The 21,657-nt window shown below is 39.8% G+C and overlaps 2 protein-coding genes across 4 annotated transcripts; both read right to left on the bottom strand.

Annotated features, from left to right (window-relative positions):
* Window positions 1-1,825: 1,825 nt before the first annotated feature.
* znf335 (zinc finger protein 335) lies at window positions 1,826-14,667 on the bottom strand. Of its 3 annotated transcripts, none has more exons than XM_019350131.2 (28): window positions 13,439-14,667; window positions 11,924-12,117; window positions 11,527-11,803; window positions 11,338-11,415; window positions 9,914-10,984; window positions 9,627-9,803; window positions 9,300-9,470; window positions 8,952-9,210; window positions 8,689-8,866; window positions 8,474-8,586; window positions 8,346-8,364; window positions 8,068-8,184; window positions 7,781-7,857; window positions 7,456-7,616; window positions 7,132-7,352; window positions 6,785-6,884; window positions 6,597-6,685; window positions 6,229-6,485; window positions 5,980-6,094; window positions 5,697-5,894; window positions 5,069-5,211; window positions 4,829-4,968; window positions 4,553-4,650; window positions 4,345-4,431; window positions 3,748-3,831; window positions 3,592-3,651; window positions 2,838-2,943; window positions 1,826-2,546 (listed from the first exon to the last, which is right to left on the bottom strand). In XM_019350131.2, the coding sequence occupies exons 2-28, from the start codon at window positions 12,113-12,115 to the stop codon at window positions 2,425-2,427; spliced, it is 4,710 nt and encodes a 1,569-aa protein (XP_019205676.1). In that variant the 5' UTR covers window positions 12,116-12,117; window positions 13,439-14,667; the 3' UTR covers window positions 1,826-2,424. The 3 variants fall into 3 exon arrangements, with proteins under 3 accessions (XP_019205676.1, XP_019205675.1, XP_025757509.1); XM_019350130.2 differs by having other exon boundaries at window positions 9,914-11,035; window positions 13,439-14,666; XM_025901724.1 differs by lacking the exon at window positions 13,439-14,667 and adding an exon at window positions 12,859-13,292 and having other exon boundaries at window positions 9,914-11,035.
* Window positions 14,668-15,009: 342 nt separating this feature from the next.
* On the bottom strand, window positions 15,010-19,455 carry mmp9 (matrix metallopeptidase 9). Its single transcript, XM_003448139.5, has 13 exons — window positions 19,121-19,455; window positions 18,723-18,961; window positions 18,474-18,622; window positions 18,242-18,370; window positions 17,972-18,145; window positions 17,689-17,862; window positions 17,413-17,586; window positions 17,172-17,327; window positions 16,887-17,082; window positions 16,641-16,780; window positions 16,406-16,556; window positions 16,187-16,290; window positions 15,010-16,054 (listed from the first exon to the last, which is right to left on the bottom strand). Exons 1-13 carry the CDS (start codon window positions 19,256-19,258, stop codon window positions 15,936-15,938), a joined length of 2,043 nt encoding a protein of 680 aa, XP_003448187.1. The 5' UTR covers window positions 19,259-19,455; the 3' UTR covers window positions 15,010-15,935.
* Window positions 19,456-21,657: the final 2,202 nt, after the last annotated feature.

The following is a 21,657-nucleotide window of genomic DNA, read 5'->3' as shown; positions in this document are numbered from 1 at the left end:
ACTGAAGCAGTGGAAGCAATAACAAATGCACTGGACTTGAGTCCCTCAAGGGTCAGTATTGTACCCCAGTCTATTTAACACACACACACACACACACACATATACATATATATATTAATGACATGTTCAAGGTGTCCAAATGATCAAACTTCATATTATTTGCTGATGATACTAATATATTGTTTTCTGTGAATATGTAAAAAAAAATCAGTTAAGACAGTCATCAATAGTAATAAATTATCACTAAATGTTAGTCAAACAAAAGCAATGATATTTGGTAACTATAAAGTGAATGATGGCACACAAATACAGGTAGAAAATGAAAAATTGAAATAGTAAAGGTGACTCAATTCTTAGGACTGATACTTAATATCAGTTGGAAACCTCATATCAGGCATGCACAAACAAAGTGTCCCAAAGCATCTCAATCATAAACAAAGTTAAACAGGTTCTAGATCATAATTGTGTCTGTATACTTAATTGTTCTCTAATTCTTCCTCATTTAAGTTATTGTATAGAGGTATGGTGAAATAATTAAAAATACACTAAATTCTCTTTTCAGAAATTACAGAAAAGGGCAGTTTGTAAATACACAAACATGGGTATCTTCATCATACAAATTCCTAATTTTTACAGTCAAAATGATTAAAACTTCATGACTTGGCTAATTACAATACAGCACAGATAATTCTTAGAGCTAGAAATAATCTATTGCCAGTCAAATTTCAAAATCTTTTCAACCAGAGAGATGCGGTGAGAACTACTAGGAAAAGTTTTTGTGTGTCTCTGTGTGGGGTTAAATTGTGGAGTGGATTAGCAGCTAAGGACGAGCAATGTCCAAATGTCCAGAAATTTAAATCACTTTTATTCAATAAACATATGGTTTTCATGCAGTTCAAGGATGGGGCCGGCGTTAAGCTACAAGAGGTGTTTTCAATATAGATATGTCCAATGTCATAAGTTATCATTATGTTATACAACATATTACATACACTCAGGAAGAAGCTACATGACTAAACTATAAATATGTGAAGTGGGTAGGAGTATGAAAGTTTATTTCTTCCCACTCCTTTTTGAGCACCTGTTGTACTAAACAGTATTTTCCTTCCTGTATATTTGCTCTGTTTTGTATATCTGTACCCATATGCTCGAAATAAATGATCAATCAATGGACCAGAAACCAGCGGCAAACAAATCTAAAGAGGAAACAGCAGAAAGATTCTGTTAAACTGAGGCCAAAGTTCACCTGGGCTCAACAAAACTAGACAATGGAATATTCAGATACTTTCCAGTTGTAGGATCAGAATTTGGCTTAAACAACATGAAATCCTGCCTTATATCAATGGTTTAGGCTGCTGGTGGTGGTGTAATAGTGGGAGTTTATACTAAGGAGGTCTCCTTAGTACAAACTGAGCAGCGGTCTTTGAGTGTTTGATTTGATTGATGCTTTGAGCAAGATAGCGTGCCTTGTCACAAAGCTCAAGGTTCTTGAACATGACAACACGTTCACTGCACTCAGACGACCTCTACAGTCACCAGATCCCAATCCAATAGAGCACCTTTGGAATGTGGTGGAACAGATTTACATCACAGATGTGCAGCAACCATGCGATGCTATTCTGTCAACAAGGAGCAAATCTCAGAAATTTTTCCAGCACCTTGTTGAATCCATGCTATGAAGAATAAAAGCAGTTCGAAAAGCAGTAAAGGGATCCAACCCTGTACTAGCAAGGTGTACCTAATAAAGTGGCTGACGATTGCATTTATATAGATAGGATATGTTAAAGCAGATACGGACAAGATGAAATAATTCCGAGCAGACACATACATGTATAAAGTGATTTATTTGGTGTCAGCTTTGAACGTATTAAACACTTTATACTCATCAAATCAAAACATGTCTTCCATTGCACAACAGAAGACAAATGCAAAATGTATGTACATAATATTATGTAAACACAATATTGTGGCATTCTATTAATTAACTTATCTTATTACACATCAAAAATAAAGCGTGCCTTTTCATTTCATTCCATTCAAAAACTAAAATGTTCATTAGGACACTTTTAATAACATGAAATAAGCTATTTTATCATTTTTAATAACATTGTCTTGCAAATGGAAGCTGTTGAGGCACATATACACAATTCGGTTTGAATAATTAGAGAAGAGCCCAACGTTCCTTAAATTAACTCTTGAATGCTCAGTACCTATGAATAAATTAGAAGCACTGCGTACAATAATTGAAATTTACAAGAAGCTGTTGATTGTGACTGATGCAGCTGCCCCGAGCAGGTGATGCTGGGCAGGAGATAAGGCCTTTTTTTCACTTCACTGCCAGCTAGATGCATAAATAAGTTGAGGTCACTGTTCTGTTAGCTCATAGTGGTTTGTATTGGTCCTCCTCTTGGCGCACTTGCATCCCTATTCATTGGAGAAAGTAATGACATCATAGTGGATGCCCTGTTGCTGCAGCTCTTCCAGTTGCTCAGGTGTAGCCTCAGTGTAGACTGTCTGGGTCTGTGTCATGGCCGCGTCTGCTACGGCTGCAGGAACAAAGATCAGAGTTCATACAACTTTATTTATACTGAAGCTAATATTAGAAATAAATGATATTTTGGCAAGTTTTAAACCCACTGATGATGTTCGTTTATCACTTTCAAAAACATCTGCATTTAAGGAATTACTTAAATTATAAAAACTGACCTGCCTACATCTAAAATGCTCTGGCTGTCCCGAAGAAACCTTAGTATATATTTGGGACAAAATTATAAGAAATTCATAAAATCCCAAAACTTGGAACTGAACATCAACTGAGCACTCTCATAAGAGCCAACCTGTGACAGCAGAGTGGGCAGCAGCCTCCAAATCTTCAGCATTCACGATTTGTTGATCAGAGCTGACAGGTAGGTACTGGATCTGACCGTCGTGACTTACAGCAATCTACAAATGGAACAGAATAGAGTTTATTTCAAACATGAAAATAACTGAGTTACAAGAACAAAAACTTTGTAAACACACACAAAAAAACCAAGATAAAGACATCAAGTTGTCATGAATATTTCTGCATCCCACACAATTATTATGCTTGAAAAGGAGTAGGATGAAGTTTACACTTATTTGTTCCCGCCCAATTTGCAAATCAATGTTCAGAGTTTGGCATATAATCAGATAATATACATGTTTAACTATACACATGTTTACACTCATATAAAATACACACAAAACAGTTTAAGCTCACAAACCAAAATGACTAAATAATCTCTTTTATATTTATTTTTAAATTTGAGTTATGTTTGGACATAATGATGTTTCATTTGTCTATAAAATTTGACTTAACTTTATAGAGAATTCCATGTATATGATTGTGTATGATTCAGTTGTACTAGTAATGAAGTTGCTCAATGTAACCAGTTAGATACCTTCCCATCACTTCAATTTAAAAATACAAAAGCTTCTAAATTTGGATGTACAGATGATTACACACTGATAACAAGATTATAAAAACTTTACTGAATTTCTCCAAACAGCTCCCACTCCATCCTACACAGACGTCCTTTCAGCATGTTTTAGATTTTAAATCTGTCTCACCTGTTGCTCCTGAACAATGGTTCTGTCATGTTCGTACTGGATTATCTGTCCGTCTGGCATCTGAGGGCCAGTCACAGAACCAGTTACAAATGAGACAGAGATTCTCACTATTAAATACTGCATATATATGCACTGTCTACGCAGTAAAACACTAACCTGTATGTGGTTGCCATCAGCTACTACTACATACTCTTGAGGAAGTAAGTGTTGAACTCCATCCTGTGAGATGATATACTGAACCTGAAAGTGGACATGGGACAAATAAGGTGAGATTGAATCTAACATTGATACTGATTTATACAATACCACAAAGAACCCTTAGGCACTTTCATGATTATAATGTTCTATCACACACAAGACTATAAACCACCTCCAAAGCCCCAAATGTATCCTGATGCATGGAGCCAGAATCAGACCTTCTTTTTTCACAAACATTATTTTTTTGCCTTTATTTTATAGGACAACAAAGCTTTTCAGACAGGTCAGTGGGGAAAGATAATGGAGGAAGACACAAGACCAAGGGCCCTGGGTCAAAATTAAACCCTGAACCTCAACCAAGTGAGATAAACTGACGCCCATGAGTCAAAAGCAAGGGCTGGCCATACCAACACGTTTTTTCTAGTTATTGCCTTTTTACTTGAATAAGTTTAAGCAAAAAATATACATTAAAATTCTTTAAAATAATGTTTCTTAAAAGTTTAATCCATACGCATTTTTCTTGCACAGCGGTAGAATGATTCAAGTGAAACTCACCTCAGTAACCTGGTTGTCTCCTGTCATCAGATGCTGGACCGTCTGACCGTCTATGGTGGTTATCTGCTGAATGTATGCACCTTCCTCCTGATTAATGCACATTTAAGGGTTCTTATTTATAAAATGTTTAGCAGTTACACGCGCAAAATCAATCCATTTTGGAGAATACATTACATGAACATAGGCTGTACAGTGTGAGAGCTGTTACCTGGTCTGACACTGCCTGTTCCTGAGCTACAATGATGTGCTCCTGTCCTAGAGCCTGCAGCCGCTCAGGAGTGATCACTGCCTGATGTCCCTGCAGGGCTGATGTACACACACATACACACACCAAAATACATTAACTTTGTGTGTATTTTTTATCTGTTTTACACTGAGGCCTCTGTTTATGGACTTTTGACCACTGACACTTTTACATTTACTGTTATTATTACTTTTAAGCACAAACTGTAAGTCTCGGCTTGTATGATCCTGTGTTTCTTACACTGTAGTGTGGCTAACGCCTCCTCATCGCTGTTAACTATTATGGTTTGCTGAGACGCAGTGGTTCGACTTTTGCGAGCAAGATTATCCTGATTGTGAAGACGCTCCATGTGAAACTTCAGATGGCCATTGCGGTTAAACCTGAGTTAAAAACAAAAAAACAAAAAACAAAAACACTCACATTAATAGCTGTTCTGTACCTCTAATGCCTAATGAATACAGATGTGTTAGATCCTCCCACCTTTGTCCACAAAGTTTACAAGAAAATGGTTTCTCATTGGTGTGCGTCATCATGTGTCTGCGTAGGTCTTTCTTGTTTTTGGAGGCAAAGCTGCAGTTTGGACACTTGTGAGGACGCAGGTAGGAGTGCTGTCCCATGTGGGTCTAAAACAAAACAGAACATTAATCACAATTAAAAGGAGCAAAAGTTAGAGGGAGAGAAATGTTTTTGGCTTAGAGTATAAATGTCAAACTAAGTGAACATGGGGGTGTACACCTCTCAATTATTGTTTTTTCCCCCATTTATATTAATATGAAGCGGTTCATCAATTTTAATTGTCATTACTGCCTCCAGTGGAAAAATCTAGCCAACTTTCCATTGATTAGCTACTTGTGAGACACATTAAATAGCAGGATGGTAGGACTGCAGTGGTCACACCCAGAGTCTGGTCTTTGGTCTGAGATGACTGTATTCAGAATATCCACTGCTCTTTGAAATCGTACAGAACCGACAGTAGAAAAAACAAACAAACAAGAAACCAAGTATTTAACTCACCTGAACCTTACCTACATTCACTTGTAGTGTGTGAAATTTAGCCAAGAATCACACACTATAAACTGTATAAATCGGGGGATTTGGGGAGACTCACCTTGACCTCAGGCCAAGAGGTGGAGGTGAAGTCACAGTCAGGACACTTGAAAGTATTGGCATCCACGTGCGCCCTCTTGTGGTTCTCCATGTCCGAGCGTCCGTGGAAAGACTCCATGCAGATTCGACAGGAAAACCTCTTCGTAGTGAGACTGGGAGAGCTCACTGCAGAGGGAGAAGCTGGAGCTTCGCTGCTCAGCTAACGGAGAACAGACAACATAGTCAAGGAGTGGAAGACAGAGATAGTATATCTGTTTATAGTATAAACTACAGTTGCTAGTTACCTCCACTTGTTGCAATACACCATCAGCCAGTGCTGATGTAAGATAATACTTGTCACTTTTCAAGCTCTCTGACCCAGAAACCTCTAAAGCTTGAGAAGGGCTAGACTCCACATTACTGAAAAGAAAGCAGTTTAATAAGATTAGAAACTGCTGAGACACCAAAATGTCCTTAATATGAAAGTAATCTCTTGCTTATGAAATGAAATATCTGAACATAAGCTACAAATCGGACTGTGTGTGCTACGTTACCTATATCCAGGACTACGGATTTCTTCAGCAGCCTGCTCCACCACACTGAAGTCCCCTCCCCCCTCATAGCCTTCAATGGCGATGTGGGTAAGCTCTCCTGTTTCAGAGGTGGCAGCCTCGTAGGCCTCTTGTAGCACCGTCTCGCCATTCTCAGAAACATGGAAGGTCAAGATCTTTTGGGCCTGACCGGACGCTGCTGTCACCGTGCTCCATGTTCCCTTCTCCAAAGCTTTTCCATCTGACTTCAGCACTGCTACCTGAGAAAAACAATCAAGATATATTTCACAGTTATTATTTTTTGGTTCGTTTATTTTATAAAATACGATGCTATCTTTCATATAACCGTTCTGAAATTTTGATGAGCCGACCTGTAAGGAGTTCCCAACCAGCTCCCGTGCATTGCTCATATTCAGCAGCAGGTCCAGGGCATTCTGAGCAGATAGGTCGCTGGATTCAGCTGAGGAAAAGCACATGGAGAAAAAGTTCAGAGCTTGTCATTCAGGTTACATATAACACCATAAATATTTAATATGTTTTCAGAGAAATCCTTACTGACCTTGTTCATAGATGATCGTGGTGTTTCCCAAAGCGTCCTGGGACACTGAGGCATTTTCCATGCCCTGCATGGCTTGCAGTGTTGCAGAATCCACAGTGACCTAATAAGATCATGTTAAAAAAACAGAAAGAAAAACAAAAAGAAAAAATAAAACAAAAACTATGGTTATTCTTTAAGAGTAAATAATATTTCTAAATTTTGCAAAGTGTTGAATTTTCATGCATATGGACATTTACAAATTTAAAATAAAAAAAAAGTCTCATTATTTTGTTCTTTTCATGTTTTTTTCCCCTTCTCATCCCCCATTGCCATAAAAGTAACAAAAGATAACAACAAATCAAATTTACAATAGTGTTCTGCAAGCTCTGTGTGTCTTCATGTTGCTGTTTCAGCTCTTCTATCTGCTGCAGGGTGAAGAAAGGTCTGCGCCGTGTCTTTACAGGCTCTTCAGGGTGAGCCAAAGACCATTCTTCAAATGCCTCAGCGTGGCGACACTGCACATGAAGGCGCAGGTTCTTCCTGTGCTTAGTCATGAAGTGACACATATCACAGGAGAAAGGCTTCTCGCCTGGAGAAATGTAAAAACACACAACATCAATAAGTGAATTCAATAGGTGAACTTAAACAAATGCTATTTAAATATAGCATTATTGTCTTTCTGCTGCACTGACCTGTGTGTTTGATGGCCAGATGGGAGACGAGAAACTCCTCTTTGGAAGTAGAGTATTTACAGTAGTCGCACTTAAAAGGCCTGTCGTTGGTGTGGGACAGCTGATGGTTGAGCAGCAGCTTCTTGTTGTCACAAGTGTAGTCACAAAATTCACATTTGAACCTGTCACATTAACACCAGAGGGGCATTAGTTATAATATCACACTAACACCTAAATTATTTATTCTACCAAAAACTATTAACTATTGTGATAGCCTTGTTTTTAAAAGAAGACTGACTGGTAGATGACAGAGTAAAAGAGGAGGAATAGAAGTCTGAGTACTGACTTGTTGTCCTCAAGACTCTGGATGTGGGTTAGGAGGTGCATTTTGAATGTGTAACGCTTCTTGAAGGATTTTCCACACTGCAAAGACAGAAAGGCATCTTAAACAAGAAAGTAAGCGAACTTCCTAGTGGAATAAGAAAGCAGGAGAGAATATTCATTAGTACTGGTGACACACCTCTAACATAGTGAGATTACCCTGTTTTTTGTTTGTTTGTGTTGCCATATTTCATTTAAAATGATAAGAATATGAAAAGAATAGTTCTTGAACTGCGTAATCCTCTTTCTGACCTTATCGCACATGTGTGGTTTCTCTGAGCTGTGGGTTTTTAAGTGCTGAGTAAGTCTCTTTTGCATGGGATACACCCTGTGACACACAGGGCAGGGGAACTCCGACGCCTTCGGCACCTGCAATAATCAGACTAAAAATCACAATGCTGACCTCTTACAGTAAGTAGCAACCAGCAACAACAGAAACTGAAATTTTGTCAGATTATTTTGTATAATTATTCTTAAATTACATGTATGCCAATAAGTATTGTAGATGCTATTCAAATATAAATTCTTACCGACTCCGTTTTCCTTTTCCTGCAAGAGGAAAGAAAAATAATCAGTTATATCATCAACATCTGGAAACTTTATGAACATGTTCATTTTCAGGAATAACTGAGTTTGACGACAGGCGCGATGTCCATACCGCTCTTTGTTGTGGACTGCCGAATGTCGAATAACATCTTTCTTGTACACGCTCGTGTAATCACATTCCTCACATTTGAATGGCTTGGTGCCCTCGTGGTTGAACATGTGCTCCTGTATAAAAAAAAAAAAAAAAATGTTTTAGGAAACTGTGGAAACATGCAAATAAACTGAGGTTAACCTGAGTGTGTTGTGATCTGTTTTATTGCAACTGACCTTGAGCGAGGACCAGCGCTTGCAGCGATAGTTGCACTGCAGGCACTTGAAGAGCTCGGGATCATTGCCTTCATGTGAGTCGATGTGGAAGCGCAAGTCTTCTAGAGTGAGGAAACGTGACCCACAGATGTAGCAGTTGTGGGGTCTCAGGAGTGGTTTGAGGGATTTATAGTGGCGACTGGGAGATAACAAAGAGAAAGAAGAAATTAGTGCATTCTAAAATATTTTAATGGAATTTATAATAAAATGTTAAAAAGACTTACTTCCGATTCATATACTTCTTATACTTCTTGCGAAGGAAGCGCCGGGATGGTCTGCCACGTTTTCTTGGGAAGTACTCCTCCTCCGTCCGTTGGTTGGATGAAGGATCTTTGTTCTCAGAGTCTGACTGGCTAATTGCTGCCTCAGGTGCATCTCCATCAGTCACCGTGGGTGCACTATTGTCTAGCCCTGAAGAACTTGCCTCTTCAGACTCATTAGCATCCAAACTAACCCTGGGCTTCTTAGCAATACTTTCTGCTTCTGCAACACAAGTGGAAAAAGGAGAATATGTTTGCCTAAAGTTTTGCATGTAAGCTCTCTAGGCTCGCAGTGACAGGCTGAAAACTCACCTTTGCTGCTGTAGCCTTCATCTACAACTGAGTACTTCCTTGGACGGCCAGCTTTACGTCGGGGACGCCCTTGGGAGGAAGAGGAGGAGGAAGTGGGAGTTGCTGATTTTTTCAGAATGGCAGGTGGTCTTCCTTTGGAATCTTCATCGGCTGGGTTGTAGTCGCTGTCCTCTGGAGACAGATTATTTTTAATCAGTGTGAGGGATAAGTGGAAATGACAGTGAGAGCTATGTGATAGAGTAAATGCTCATTAACAAGAAAAGTATTAATGTTATAATTATTCAAAGACAGAAATTTGCATATTCCATCAATGTCTTTTTCACTAACTTTCAGGATCATCAATAGCACCATCATCCACAATGTCATCCTCCTCTTCTTCTGCTGCCGCTGCTTGCTGGGACTCTGCGGCCTTCATCTTTGCTGCCTCCTCCCTCTCTGCCTTTTGACGGGCTAAGGTCTCACTTTTAGGAGGTCGTCCACGTTTACGCTTCTTTGGCATTTCCCCTAAAATTGTAAAAAAAAAAGAAAAAGAAAAAGAAAGAAAAGACATTTTATCTATATACTACCAAGCTTGGTGAGATAACAATGTCATGGCTATTATTGTGCTAGCTTACCTGCAGGTTTGAAGTGTTTGTCTCTCATGTGGTTGATGAGAGTATCTTTGGAGGCACTCTTGTATGGACACATTTTACACTTGAACTGCTGCACGATCACTACCTCCATCATTTCCTCTAACTCAGCCAGGTTTGGTGGTCGTTCTCCAGAGCCTTCTGCTACAGTTGATGTCTCCATGTCCCTGCCCAGCCCAGCTTCATCCTGAGAGCCTTGGGGCTCCTCTTTGCTGGGTGAGCAGTGCTGAGCCAGCTCAGGTTCTGCATTAGAGGTATAGGTCCCACTGCTGCTGATGAATGGGCCCGGCTGGCTCTCGCTGCCTTCCAGTGCCTCTGGAAGTCCACCTGAACCTGCCGTGTCTGCCAGAGGATGGTCTGAAGAGGAACTGTCGTCAGTATAGAGAGAAGCCTCTGGGCCATTGCTGCTCTCCATATAACAGGAGTGCTGGGGCTGCTGTTGAGAGTGCTGTGGCTGATCTGGATCCTGGTTCTGATCATCATCTTCATCATCGTCCTCCGCTTGGTAACGAGAACAACCTGGCTGCTCAGAATCTGCAGCTACAACACATTCCCCACCATACTCAGCCGCATACTGACGACTTGTCTGAGTCCGGTGGTCTGCACTACTGTCAATGTAACTGCGTGAATGATGCGGCCGCTCCCCCTCATCCACTGCACGCCCAGGATACCCAGCACTGCACTCCACCACATAGTGACTTCGGCTGGTAGGATTTGAGTCAGCTCCACTGCACCCCACATAACCAGGCAGATCCTGGTCACTGTTATTCCCACTGTAGTCAGGGAAGCCTGAACGGGAGCGTGTCTGGTCAGGTTCCTCACCTGAACACTCCACATAGGAAGATGAAGATTCCTCTGTCTGGTCTGGACCATCTGCACTGCAGTCCATGTACTGGGAGGGGTGGGAGTGCTGTGGCTGGTCAGGCTGACTGCTGCTGTCTTCTAAGTAACCTGAATGTCCAGGCTGATCATCGGGCTGGTCAGGCTCAACATTGCCTTGCAGGTCTCTCTGGTCAAGACAGGTGGATGTGGGACCTTCGGCAAGGGCTTCTATTGCTATACGATTGGACAGGGCAGAAGATGACATCTGAGCTACCATAGGAGCACCTGCACCAATAAACAAGGAAATGATTAAAAAATATTCCTGTTCCTTTGTTGTCATCAGCCTAAATAGATTTTAAGTATAACAATATAAATGTGTATTGCTATATAATATAAACACATTTCTAATGTAAAAATTATTTTGCTAGTGGATAAAGATAAAATTAAAGCTTTAAATTCATACATACATGCCATTTACAAGCACTGTAAACAAATATAAAAAATACAAGAGTCATTTATCAGAATTATTATTTTAAATTATTCTGGCCGATTGAAAGATAATAAGTTAGCAGGAACACCCCACTTACCGTCATCTGGACCTTGTAGTATTAGATACTGGGTTGTTTCTGCACCCCCATCTTCTGCACTGGTCACAGCTATACAACCTAAAAGAAAAAGATATAAACTCTCATGTCATAAAGTTTTCAATTTAAGACAAGTCCATAGTTCTCTTGTCAGGACATGATGGAAAACGAAGAGTCATTAAAAACATATACCGTTCATGATATCGGGGCCGATGGTGGATTCTATGATCTTGTCAATGGCAGACCCCAGATCTGATGAGGTAGAAGCAGTTGAGTCAGAAACCATCATAGCCCCTTCAGAGACAGCACTCGAGTGGACCAGCACTTGAGCTGACTCAGACACAAGCACCGACTGAGTCACCGTGGAGACACTGGACACACTGGTGGACTGGGCCACTGAAGAGGAGTCTGGAAGATGGACTGATGAAACTCTGACATCTGTGCTAGAGCTTGTTTCTGGGATGAACACCTTAAGAGTGAGGGAAAGAAAGGATGACATCTGGAAACTTATAGAATAAAAAGCTACATTCATCACTGTTGTTTTTTTGTTTGTTTTGTTTTGTTTAACTACACTGTATTTTTAACTTACCACAAGTCCCTCCGAGCTCTGTCCGACATGGCAGTCAGACTCTGGGGCCTGTGCATGAGAAGCAGCAGCATCACTGCTGTCTGCAGACATCGCCTCTGATGACTCCATTCCCATGCCACTTTCAGATGGCTCCTCCATCCCTGAGGGACCTGCATCACTGCTGCTCTCGACCTCATTCTCCTCCAAATCCATAACTATCCACAAGAATGAAACAAAAAAAATGAACCAAACCACTCCACCTATTTCTATTTTCCAAACAAAATAAATCTACACTACTATACTACTCTACTGTAAATCTAAGGTGTCATCTCTTAAACATACCTTGAATATGCATACAAGTGCTGTATATAAAGATATATGCAATTTGCACATAGTTTAAATAGGAAGGAAGATCAGTATTTGTTTTTAAAATTTAGACACTCTAAGCTATGTTATATGGAGTTAAACAGCAACGTATTTCATAACTTTAAAGCCAGTAAGACCTGCGGACATTAGGGGCTGAAAAAAATAAACTGTCTGACTTTATCAACTGTATTTAAGTAAGAGTGTATTTGCTGAATAAGGCTGTTAACTTCTGCCTAACTCCTGTCAACAAACAGAGCCAACTCTAAATGACCTCTGAAGGTTTTGTGGTCAATTCTCTCAGTTTCCAAGGTCAGATTGAACTCTCTATAGTTTGCATTTAGTTAGACCAAACTGAGCAGTGCACACTAATAGTTTACTTAGGTGTAGTTCCGATAGATTGCCAGTTTTCATAAACTTTATACTTCTTTACTGGTTAGAGTTAAATATGACTTCATTTGTTATAGCAGACTATGTTCAGATAATGTGTACTGTAGTAGCTTTCCGCCCCACAACCACTGCAGTGCTTGATATTGTTACACAGTTTAACTAAAAGGGATTACGTGCAAGTGAGTTTGTTTCTGAGCATTTACCCCAAAGCCTTTTGCTTCTGTTAACATCGTGTCTTTTGACTCGGGGACACTATTCTTAATTTTTAGTAAATCTCATGGGTATCTTGATTCAGGGGAAGAAACGCTCGTGATTTTCACAATATAATAATTTGTTGAAGACCCAGGAACAAAGTTTTTTATAAACTTGCTCACGACCAAAACAGCTAACTGGTTAGCTTCCACATAGCTAACCAGCGCTGCTGTTCACTTAACGTCGGGCTTTTGTGGGGCTAACAACCGACACTTACAATCATATAACTTGTGTTTGAGCAGCACAGTACAGAGTTATAACCTAAATGCTGCTGCTAAGTCGCCATATCGGGTGTTACGTCGTGCAAAATAGCATGCGTTAGCCTTTTTAAACGGGCCTAGCTGCCCTTCATCCTGCCTGCTCCGCGTCGCCATTTTATACCAACTAACCCACTTTTCCATTCAGGCATTCTGAAAGCTCTACTGGGGACCTCGAGGGCCTCCGCTGCGGCAGACCGCCCAAATTCTCTCCCTGAAGAAAATAAAAACAATTTCCATCATCGGCAGGAGAATCGCAGCTCTTTTTTCTTACCGTATATTTTCGAGTAGTAGGGTGTCCTTTGGTGTGGAGGCGCTAATTCGAACAGAAGTTACTAACCGATAATTGTTGCTTCATTCTAATCGGGCACCATGAGTATCTCCTCGCTTCCTGTCCGTGCAACCGGATCTTATTTATTGTTTTTATTGAAAACGGAGCTTTTTGTTTTAACCAGTCTTAATATTTTTTTTATTAACCTCAACATTTTATTTCTAATAATCACTTGATCGTTTTTGGTTGTTCTAAATATTCGTGAGATATTACTATGTTTTTACTCACTGAGTGGACTATTGTTTTTAAGAGGAAGACGTATTACGTAATTGGGTGCGGAGTAATATGCGTGCACACTAAACCTTTAAGTTTGAAAATGCAAACTAATTCATTTAAAGCGAAATGGTTAACCAACTTTAGTGTCAAAGATATCATTTGGAACACATTTCTAAAACATGTTTTAACATGTTTGATGGGTGGGGTTACATTTTTGCTTAAATGTGATTACAAAATCGAGAAGCTACCTGTGAAATGTTCTAGTTTTCATAAACAAGCTCTTCTATTGTGGAATCTTGTATGCAAGCATAATGTCTCTCCAACCAGTCATATGGAATAAATGACCAATACTGATTGGTGATGTCAGTGTCACTAAAAAGCAATATTCCTATAAAGTAATAAGGACAAACACTGACCCTCGATATTAATTATTCATTAAAAAATGTTTTGGAATGATGTACAGCAATATATTGGACAAAAACTGAGGAAATAATAATTACCTTTAAGAGAAAGAGATATTTTGTTTTGAAGATAAAGATGTGGGCAAAAACTTAACATACTGCATTCAATTTTTGCTGCTTCTAGGAAAATTTCATATTCATAAACCAGATATACTCCAAACCAAGTATTGACCACTTCTGTCAATACTTCTACTTCTGCAGCTTCTTCAGTGTTACTATTGGTCTTTTCAAATTCTCCCTGACCAGTTTTCATCTTTGAATCAATTTTTCGGGGGGACATTCAGTTCTTTGCAATGTCACTGTTGTCCCATATTTTCTCCGCCTTATTTTTGTGCCTATGTAGTAACTGATACTTTTCACCAGTGAGATCCCTTTGATACTTTGTAAGCTCTTTACAAAACACGACTTTGCTTACAACTAAGTAAATGCCAAGAAAATCCTCCCAGGGCAGCTGAACTTTAACTGGGGTTAATCAGAGTCTCTTAAATTTATTGGTCGGGGGGGTTACTCAAGACGACTGAATGCTGTGATTGAATCAAAAGGTGCTTCAACAAAGCATTACTTGAAGGGTGTCTACACTTATGCAATAAGCTTATTGTATCATTTAGGTTTTTTTTTTTCCTGTAACATATTTGTTTTGTTTTTTTAATTGAATTGTTTGGTTTATATGTCACATTAAAGGTAAGAAAGGTTTTGAAATTATTTATTGTGCTCTTATTTTTTCTGGCATTCTAACACAAATGTGTACACTTTTCACCGTGCATGTTTTAGCTGTCTTGAATTGTCTTCAAAGCATTTCAATGTGTTTTTAGTGAATGAATAATACTGCTCACAGGGTTAGATTGTTTTCACAGAAAGTTTATTGCATTGATAGGCAAGACTTTGACAGAAACATTTAGAGATACATCAACATATTAATATCAATTGATATCGGCCTCATTGACCTCCACTGGCCTATCACAAACAAGATGGCAAGCACTGATACTAGTCCATGATATCTGTTGTATTGCATCAATTTTGATGGTTAAACAGATTAATATTCAAAGATAAAGTAATGAACTGTTATTTTTAACAATGGCAGTTCTTTGTTTTCTTTGCACAAAGGGTGAATAAATAATAAACCAAAACAATCAAAACAAAAACATCGGCTATTGGCCAACTTCAAATTTTGATCATATCAGTATCAGTGAAGAAAATATTTGGTGCATCCCTACAAAATGTATTAAACCTCTTAAATAATTTATGTGTAGGAGACATACCTTGTCTTCCAGTGCAAGTAATTGGCTCTGAAGCCATTTTCAGAAAAACACATACAATAATCACACAAAACAAATGCGTTTGAGACAAAAATAATGTTAGATATTGCTATAAATACCAAAATAATCTAATACTGTTAATAGTCTGAGCCTGTCAGACATGGTAATTATTTTGCAGCTCCAGGGTCCGAGCCAGAGCGCTGTTAAGAATAATTAAGTTTCTGTTTTAGGCCACCATAACCATCAGTTCACAGACAATCAGACTGAGGTAAGGCAGTGCCAAACATTGCAATTTGCTCTAGTGTACTGGGACTTTGGCACATTTTTAGGCCGGCGCTACATGTTTTTTCTAACCAGTATGACTGAAAGACAATTATTCACATCCCAGAAAGCACGTAAATCAGCACAGCAGGTGCTACACAAAAACACTGTGTCACATTCTGCTAGACAGCAGCTGGGAGAAATGGGTACTACCACATTACAATTCCCAGCTCAGTATGTGTGTATTCAGTAGCGGGTGTCTGATGAGCACTTGAGCAGGTCATATTTGACATAGCCAACACGGTCCACCTGCCTGCGGGAATTCATACGCCAGTAGAAGCGATCCCGGCAGAAGTAAGTGTGACCTATAAGGAAAATAATGAAGTTAATAAAATTAAAGCAAACACCCTAAAGTGCTCTACTGCTGTTTTTTCTGATGTTTTGGGTTTTTTCCCCCTTAAACTTAAGAGACAATTTACATTTTGTAGTTTATTTACCTTGGTACTGGAATACATCATGAGCATCATTGGGGACACCACCAAAGACAACATCAGTAAACTTTGGATAGCCCTTGTCGATCGTCTGGGCCTTCACATCCAGCCTGTTTAGATCAAACAAAAGAAAGAGAGAAAATGTCAATAAAATGTCATTAAAATGGCAAAAAAGTAGCAGTTTTCTCTTAAATACAGGACTGTAAAGGCTGAGTCTTAACCTACCTCCAGAAGTTCTCCCCACTGAAGAGCAGCACTTTGCCTTTCCCCCTCTGCAGAGCTCCCTCCACTTTCTCAATGTTGTTGGGCAGGCCTAGTTTCTCAATGCTGCGGGGACCCAGAACATTCTGTCCTGTGTACACCCAGAATCTGGTCCCTGTAAACAATAAAATGATCATTATTAGACCGTCAGCACTGTTGGCTAATACGGGCTGTTAAACATTTCATGAGGGTTCATTACCTGAGAAGAAGTACAATTTCTTGGTCAGACTGTCCTCAAAGGCAGAGTCGATGACAGCTGGAAGAGCAGGCCACTTGTTAGAAATAGTAAAGGGCCCTTTGAGCTCTGCGTTGCTGCTCCCGGACGTCTTCCAGTAATGTCTATAAAATTGACATGCAAAAGTTAACATTTCATGTGCTTGGAAATCTTGTTTTTACTTGTTTGGAAAAGAAGTATGGGTTAAAGTAGGATGAGTAAGTTGCTCACCCATCCTTGAAGAAATGTAGTTCTCCTTGAATCACAGTGATGGTGTCAAATGTGTCCTGCTTGCAGGCATCTTTGGTTGGATCCACAGGTACTGCAGTAGTGGTGGTGGTGGGTTCAGTGGGATCAGTGGGCTCAGTGGGCTCAGCGGTAGGGGGGTTGGGGTTAGGTGGGGTGGGATCAGGGCCAGTTCTACCTCCTGAAAAAATATATAGTTTCATGAGAGAAATTACTGAGAAGTTAGGTACATTAACACTTTAATGCCGCATGCTAAGAGGAAACGCTTACCATAGAGAAACTGAATGCCGGCAATGTCATCGCTATGCAAGGAGAAGTCTTCAGCATAGCTGTACATGGGGTACATGAGAGCTTCTCTAATGTTGGAGTGATCCAGGCCAAGAGCATGTCCAAATTCGTGGGCAGCCACCAGGAACAGACTATAACCTGTAACAAATATATTAAATATTATTAGTGACTAATGCTTCATTTTAACCTCCTCTTTTTTTTCTGCCTTGTGTTTGTTGCTCACCCTGGTCAGGACAGAAGCCCCATTTCTGGTCATCATCATAGCTGTCAGTGGTGCTGCACCACAGCTTGCCATCTCCTCGTCCCTCGCTTGTGCATGAGTGATACTCCTTACCCAGGAACACAAAGGGGAAGTGGCAGGGATCTCCCTCAGAATTTCCACCAATTACAGCTATATCTGGATAAACAGAGACATAACAGCAGCAGTTAAACAAAAATAACAAGGCACTGTGGCAGCACTGCACTGCATTTATGTGTTGTGGTTTATGTGTTCCCTCACCACGACTGGGACAGAATCCATATTTCTTATCCTGGTCAAAGTTGCCTGTGGTGGCACACCAGCGGTAACCATCACTGCGGCCTTCTGTGGTACAGCTGTCATACTCCTCACCCAGAAAGATGAAAGGGAAAACACATGGAGCTCCACCAGCATTTCCATCAAAAGTGTATAGAACTGTCAGGATGAAAAGAGAATAGGAGTCAGCATGTCACAAAAGCAAATCCGCTTATCTGGGTGACCTGTGACATGTGATTTGCCTTGGAGAATACAGTGTCAAGCTTACGTTCGCTTGGGCAGAAGCCATATTTCTTGTCCTTGTCGTAGTCAGCTGTGGTGGAACACCATGGCAGATTGTCTGTGCGGCCCTCGGTGGTGCAGGTGGAGTAAGATTTGCCCCCAAAACTGAAGGGGAAGTGGCACGTGGCGCCATTTGCATTTCCAAAGCGAGTCTTCACAACTATATAGACAGAAGAGACCGGACATTTAATTACATCTAAAGTGAACACTAGGGGGAGACAAATGCTTTCTTTCTCTTCTTTCTCTTTCTGATTACCTGCTCCTTTCCCCAGGGTCCAGAACTCATCATCGTCGAAGTGGGCGTCTCCCTGAATACCCTCACCAGGGGGGTAGGCATGGGCGAGAAGGCCATCCTTACCATCAAATGGGTAGGGGTCTCCGTGGTCTGAATAGAAATGTGCACTTCACATTAGTGTTTGGTTTTCTATGTAACTATGTTGCATCAGCGCGCATAAAACAAATCAAACGACCATCGTAAAGCGCATTACCCTTTTTCCCAAACGATATCATGATGTCAGCCGTGCCGTCATAGAGACGGGTAAAAGTCAGAGGGGTCACATCACTCCACACCTTAAACGCTCTGGCAAAAGCATCGTCAATGATAGCGCTATCCATGTCTGGGGAATAGTTAAGGATCCTGTGGAGGAGATAAAATAACATACACAGTCAGAACTTCATTGCACAGTCCGCCCCTTACATAGTCAACTTAGTGACTTTTTTTTTTTTTTTTTGCTCACCTGTAAGTAACATCGTTGTGGTCCCACTTGAGGTCTCCTTCAAAGGTTTGATAGTTGGCCACATCAGGAACTCCGCAGCGAGGTTTTTTCATAGCATCCAGGGTTTCTTTATTCAGCACCCCAGTCTCCTCCAGCCCCAGCTGCCTCTGCATCCTCTTCAGAGCCTTGGCGGTGGACACCATAGACTGGAAGCCACTGCGTTCCACAGTATTCATGTAGCCGAAGTTCTTGAGGTAATTCTGGAAGGAGAACACGACAAATCAGCATTACTGTGTTACTGTTACAATCCTTCTGCAGAAATTAACTTAATCTGTATTTACAGTCTTTCTGCATAGCTTGGTTAAATATCCTACTTATGCAATTTTATTCTGTCTGAATAAAATAGCCCTCATACTTACTTCTGCCAGCTCCGAATCAGTCAAGTTTTTGGGAATGTCTCCTGGAAAGGTGACAAAGACGGACTTCAGGGGAAGGCTCCATCCGTTTTGTGTGCTTATGCCCAAAAGTAAACACACAAGTAAAGTACAGCATCTCATGGTGAGATCTACTGTAGGCTGGCGCAAAATGTAACAAAAATATTTAGTAAGAGTTCGCAGTCAGCAAGGACTCAGACCAAAAGAAACAAACTAAAAAAAGTTAAATGATTCTCCTCTGATGTTGGATTTTGCTGCAGCTTTGGCTCCCTTCTTCGTTTTGACTGGAGGCTCTTGCTGTGATGTGCTGCTGGGTTGGGGATCCTTGTATTTATACATCAAAAAAACTCTTAGTCACCTGACCTTATTCCCCTCCCACACAAAAACCTCATCCCTCCTACATACAGTACATCTTGGCAAACTGCATTAGTTGAATGAACATAGGGAATTTCCAAATATCTACTTTTAGCTTTACGTATAACAGCTAATGAGTGACTGACCTAATGTAGTTTTGGGGAGATTTGTCAGACTGGAAATGAGTGTTACAGACTGACTACCTGGCAATGGCTGATAAGACCAATTTTGGTAAACAGCAATGCTTGTTTTGTGTTTTGATTTTAAAAAAAAAGATAATAATGTATGATGCCAGATACCCACAAAAGTAATTAGGAAATGATGAAGTACTTCGAAAGTTTTATGTGTTTTCAGCCATTCAAAAATCACCATAAAAATTTGTAAAAACCATTCAGGAAATAACAAAAGAGATTAACACCATTAAAAAAAATAAACAAAAGGTTAAATTTGAACATTGAAGTTTTTTTTTTAATTTGTATTTTTAAAGCATAACACACTCATCGTGTTATCATGAGACTCAGCTAGACACTTCTGTTATTTATGCTCAAATTATTGATATAAAAAGATGTCTGGTTCCACTTTTTTCATAAATACAACTTGTTTCCTCTTTTTGTTAAGTTTTGAAACCAAAGGAAACATCAAACTAGGTCAAGCCAGACGCAGGATCGCATTTAAAACTTGGAAAGAAAATGTTGCTTTGTTACGGCAGTAACCTAATGATTTCTTGTATTTGCTGCATTAAGCATTAGTATGTATCATCATAAATGGTAATATTGAAATCAGCACACACTCACATTTGCATCCTTTGCAGTTTACATGCTTTTTTTGTTTTTCTTCTTTTGCGGTTCAGATTTTTGGGAACTACCTGCTTCATGCACAAGTGCTGGTGCAACATCTTCAATTGCTTTATTCCCAAAATGACTCAATTCATTAGCAATCACTAACATGTCCTATTTGGCAACAAGCACTGCGTCAAATGTTTTTGTATTTTTCCCATAAAGAGGACCTTGCTTTTCTAGTTCTCATGCATGCATTGATTTCATAACAATTTGAGACGTGAGTGAAAAACACCAAAACACAGATATGAATTAAGGAAAACTTGTTTTTTAATCTTTAATCTTTAGAGAGTGCCAACTATGTGTACTGCTGTGTGCATGCTGAACCATGAAATGTTGATATTTTGGGAGATGTGAATATCAAGGTGGGAGAGGATGTGTCTCAGCCAGCATGCCATGACTCACTTGTTCCCACATGAATGGTCAAGACTGCAGATATGGGGCTTTTTGTCAGTGAACACATCCTTTCTACTGTGCAAACATGTTTACTTAGTACCTTTGCAGATGCAGGAAAATAAACAACTCATTTTGCAGAGTCAAAATGAGTTGTGTAAAAAGCAGAGAGGGTATGTCTTGTCCAAGAACTTGAGAATAATGTTTTACTAAGTAAAGTGGGTGACTATAAGATCAGTTGGCTGTAAATAGAACTAGACTGAGTTTTAAACTTGGAAATGCGAAGAACTGCATGCACATCCTGTGACTTAAAGCTGTTGGGTTACCTTTTTTGGTAAAGGAAATGGTGTTCATACGGTATTACTGAAGAGGAGGGTTGAAATTTTGGACCTGTGGTTTATTGAGGAAGATGTATGGTTTCCTGGTGCGGTTGATGCTTCATATTCATTTTGACACATACATCCTTTGTCTGCCATTTGGTAATGTATTGTTGACGTACACCAGAAATGATGTAATCTTCTCATTAAGAACATATTTGTAATTCTTCATCTGCAATTCGCTTTGTTTTTTCCTTGAACAGCAGCAGTAATGGTCCACATCTTTCACATATCAGTAAAACTTCCAGGCCATTTACCTGTGCCATTAAAGTCACATGAAAAAGACAGTGCACACTTTTTGACTTCTAAGGTTAAGTATCACGAGAATCTTTAGAATGATTAAATACAACCTCATGAGAAAAATGTATTTAACAAAGATTAGGCCAAAATGCAGAAACAGTGTGTGGAAACTAAGTACTGATTTCATAGGAATTAAGAAATAGCAGCGAAAGAGGGAAGACATCAGCAAAAATCTTTGAGAAGAGTTTTATTTGATGATGATTTCCCATTAATGTCAGCAAGTCCATCGTGTGAAAAGTGGAAAGCATTTAAGTCTTCCATA

The sequence above is a fragment of the Oreochromis niloticus genome, linkage group LG20, assembly GCF_001858045.2.
Source record: "Oreochromis niloticus isolate F11D_XX linkage group LG20, O_niloticus_UMD_NMBU, whole genome shotgun sequence".
NCBI lineage: Eukaryota > Metazoa > Chordata > Actinopteri > Cichliformes > Cichlidae > Oreochromis > Oreochromis niloticus.
This window is presented reverse-complemented; position numbering and strand designations above follow the sequence as displayed.